This window comes from Otolemur garnettii, unplaced genomic scaffold (assembly GCF_000181295.1).
Source record: "Otolemur garnettii isolate 467f Iridium unplaced genomic scaffold, OtoGar3 scaffold00105, whole genome shotgun sequence".
NCBI classification, from domain to species: domain Eukaryota; kingdom Metazoa; phylum Chordata; class Mammalia; order Primates; family Galagidae; genus Otolemur; species Otolemur garnettii.
This window is the reverse complement of record NW_003852500.1, coordinates 1,309,116-1,312,727: the sequence shown is the minus strand read 5'-3', so window position 1 is coordinate 1,312,727 and position 3,612 is coordinate 1,309,116. Positions and strand designations below refer to the sequence as shown.

The window sequence follows — 3,612 nt, the reverse complement described above, 5'->3', positions numbered from 1 at the left end:
AGACCCATAATGTGGGGCCCCCTTTTCTGTGGTGTAATTTCTGGTGCACTAATAGGTAAAGACATTGCATTTCCCTGGGAGGAATTTGGGAGGGGGAAGCCAGCACTAAAGTCCTATTCTGGCTGAATAATAAATGGGCTGCTCTGATATAGGGGTTAGGTGAATCTTCAGACATGAAGACATAGACAAAGACACACATATATAGATACATTTAAAAATGTGACAGAATAGCATAATAAGTTGTAAATAAATTAAAATGTCAGGGTTTTTGCAATTTCAGAACTAGCAGTCACCTGCTGGCTACACCTCACAGACTTATCTCTAAAACGTATCTCCGGCCAACCTTTCTTCACTCCAGTGATTTCCATGGTTCCCCATTACCCACTGGTTCAAGTTCGGATTCTTTGATACAGATTAGACATAAAGCTCCATTCTTTCTTTTGAATTCCCATCCCAGGAAGCCCACCTTGCTCAGCAGGAGCACATCAATGAAGTCCAAAGTCTTGGTCTTGGCTTTGGCCTTGAGGAAGTCATCGATACCCTGCCTGGGGAGGGTGCGGCGTCGCTCCTGGATGACAGCATCTGTGAAGTCATGCACCAGCCTGCAGGCCTTGAGGAAGCGCCGCCCATTGGGAGTGAGATAATACAGGAAGTTTGGGAACAAGAGGGGGTTCTGGCTCCTTTTTTCTATAAGGGAACTGAGCTCCAGAATGGTGGCGATATATTCACTGGGCTTTCTGCAAGATGAGGGAATGGGAAAGAAACAACTGAACACACCTGGAGCCCCAGGAGCACCTCCCAATGACAGACAGGATCTACCTACCATCAGGACAATGAGCCTCCAGAAAAAGATGGTCCCATGGATGCACAGAGGGGATCAGTAATGAAACTGAAGGCTACAAACTCTCTTCCTGGATTTCATTTCTGTGAGCTCTCTATGCACCACTAGGCACCCACAACACAGCTTGTACATTATGCTCCATTCCTCTGTCTCTTACTCAATATCTAGTCTTACCCCTTCTCTTTCCCAGTACTGTGGGCATAGCTCAGATATTATCAGATTCCAACTAGTTTATGAGCCTGCCCCCACACTAGCATCCTTGCATCCAAAGTCAACTCTGTCTAGTGTCTACATGACAGTCAGTTCTCCACTTAGATAATTTCTAATCATGCCCATCTTCAACTCAAACACCTTCAATTGTCTCCTTGAAACATCATGATAAAGTTCATACCACTTTCTTAGGGTTTTCAATATGCTTGAGCTCTATCCCCTGTCATCCTCTACAACCTCATTTTCACTGTCTCTTGTACGTGCTCCATGTACACGCTCATCCTAGCCTCCTTCACTCACACATTTCTACCAACCCTCCTCTATCCTTCAAAGCTCAGGCATGAAGTACCTGCTCCACCAAGGCTCTTGTGGTTGTTCTGGTCAGTCCGCCCTCCCTTGGGTCAGACCTACTCCCTTGGGTCTGTGGCTCAAGTTCCCACACCATGGGCAAAGACTCACTCCTGACAGTTGCTGTCGAAGCTGAAGATGCATTTCTGCAGACTGTCCAAGGTCATGAGGCTGATGTGCTCAAACATGTCCAGACGGGCACTGCCTTCTGAGGCCAGGTGCTGCCACTTGGCCTGATCATAGAATGAGACAAAGAAGGGACTCGGTCCCAGATTTCTTGAGGCCCTCCCCAATCCAAACATCATTATGGAGTACCCAGAACCAGCCTCTTGCTCTTTTGTTCCAGGTGCCCATCTCCAGGGAGGACCAGGCTTGAATGAAAGCAAAAGCTTTTACTTATTAAGATATTAAACCCTATATCTGGGAGTCGAGAGACATGGTTTCATATTTAAGCTCTGCATCCTATATTCCCTGTGCCCTTGGTCAACTTATTGCCTTCTCTTAGGTCCCACCCACCAAATCTTTAGTGACAGTTAAAGTGTCCTGGGCTGAGTGTGGTGGCTTAAGTCTATAATCCTAGCACTCTAGAAGGCCAAGATGGGAGGATCACTTAAGTTTAGAAGTTCAAGACCAGCGTTAGCAAGAGAAATACCCCATTTCTACCAAAAACTAGAAAAAAATTAGCTGGGCTTGATGGTACAAGCCTGTTGCCCCAGCTACTCAGGAGGCTGAGGCAGGAAGATTGCTTCAGACCAGGAGTTGGAGGTTACAGTGAACTATGATGATGCCACTGCACTCTAGCCCAGGCAACAGAGGTAGACTATATCTATTAGGGAAAAAAAAGATATCTTGCTTTGGTGTCAGATAAGCCAGGTTAGAATGCCTACTCCACCATCCCTAGGCATGCTAGGGATAACTATCCCTACCCCTAGAGATAACTATGTGGTTTATCTTATACAATTGCTCTAATCTTTCTCGCTCTTAGGTTCATCATCTATAATGGGAAAAAATAACCTCTAACTCACAGGATTGTTGAAATTAAATCGGATAAATTATATCATGGAATTGGCAAATGGGATCATTTCTGTCATATAGTAAGTGTCAAAAATACTGCTTTTCCTCATCCTTCTTGTTATAAATTCATTTCTGAAATATCCCTGCGTGGGGAGAGATAGTCCTCCATGGACAATGAGCATGCTTGCTAGGCATATCAAGAATGCAAAGCCCTGATGTTCTTAACTTGGGCTATTGCTCAGAATTCTGTTTTCAGAGAACAGCCTTGAGGGATCAATTAATGCTTCCTCCTGGATACATATCAGGCTTGTGTCTGCTTGTTATAAAAGCACTTTAAGCCTCATGCTCTCCCTCTATAATGCAATATACTCCATGAGCAGGCATCTGTAGAATCCCATCCGTGCCTCCCACACGGGATTTGTATAGCTTGGAAGAAGGAGGCAAACCAAAAAGAAGCACATGCTCCTTGCTGTGCCATGAGTTGTAAACTGCCCTTTGTCTCTGACCCTGGAGTCTTGTGTCTTCTGGTAGAATTCATGAAATAGTAACAAGATGACCCAGTCCCTTACAAGAAAGAAAAATATCCTGGGCACTTCAAAAAATCTATAGCCACAATCCTCCTCTTCTGCTTGTATTCACACCCTTTGCAATCTAATTTTTCAGCAATATCCATTAAGAGATGGAGCCTATTTTACCCCTCTTTGATTCCATGCTGAACTTTTGGCTTTTTCTTTTTTTGGCCAATATGGTGTGATAAGATATGATGAATGACATAATCACTCTAAAAAAACGTAAGCTCCAGGAGGCGCAGCCGGCTCCTCTCATTCCTTTGGAACCCTGTCTCTCTGCCATGTGAACAACTCCGGTATTTCTACTGGAGAAAGAGAATCATGTGGAGGAAAGTCCAGCTGTCCAGCTAAGGCCATTCTAGATTAGCCTGATGCCAGCCAAGTCCCACACATGTGCGAGACTGAGTCAGGATCAGCAAAGCTGCCTGACTGACCTGGAGCTCATCATCCACCATCAAGGACCCCTTCTACATCCAGAAGAACTAGCCAACAGACCCACAGACTTATTAGCAATCATGAACACATTGCCTTAAACTAGTGAGTTTGGAACTGGTTTGTTTGCAGCAGTAGCTTCATCACTGAGTTTGCAGAGTTCTGTGTGAGAAACAGAAACTGACACTGTTTAAGCAC

At 44.8% G+C, this 3,612-nt stretch overlaps 1 protein-coding gene across 2 annotated transcripts in view; it reads right to left on the bottom strand.

Moving 5' to 3' along the window:
- The window catches only part of LOC100952962 (phylloquinone omega-hydroxylase CYP4F11-like), a 27,766-nt gene that overhangs the window by 18,392 nt on the left and 5,762 nt on the right, over positions 1-3,612 (bottom strand). For both annotated transcript variants that reach the window (XM_003796622.2, XM_012809441.1), the window contains exons 5-6: positions 1,511-1,632; positions 467-737 (exon numbers count right to left, since the gene is read on the bottom strand). In XM_003796622.2, the coding sequence (XP_003796670.1) occupies positions 467-737; positions 1,511-1,632 (393 nt within the window). The remainder of the gene's footprint in view (positions 1-466; positions 738-1,510; positions 1,633-3,612) is intronic.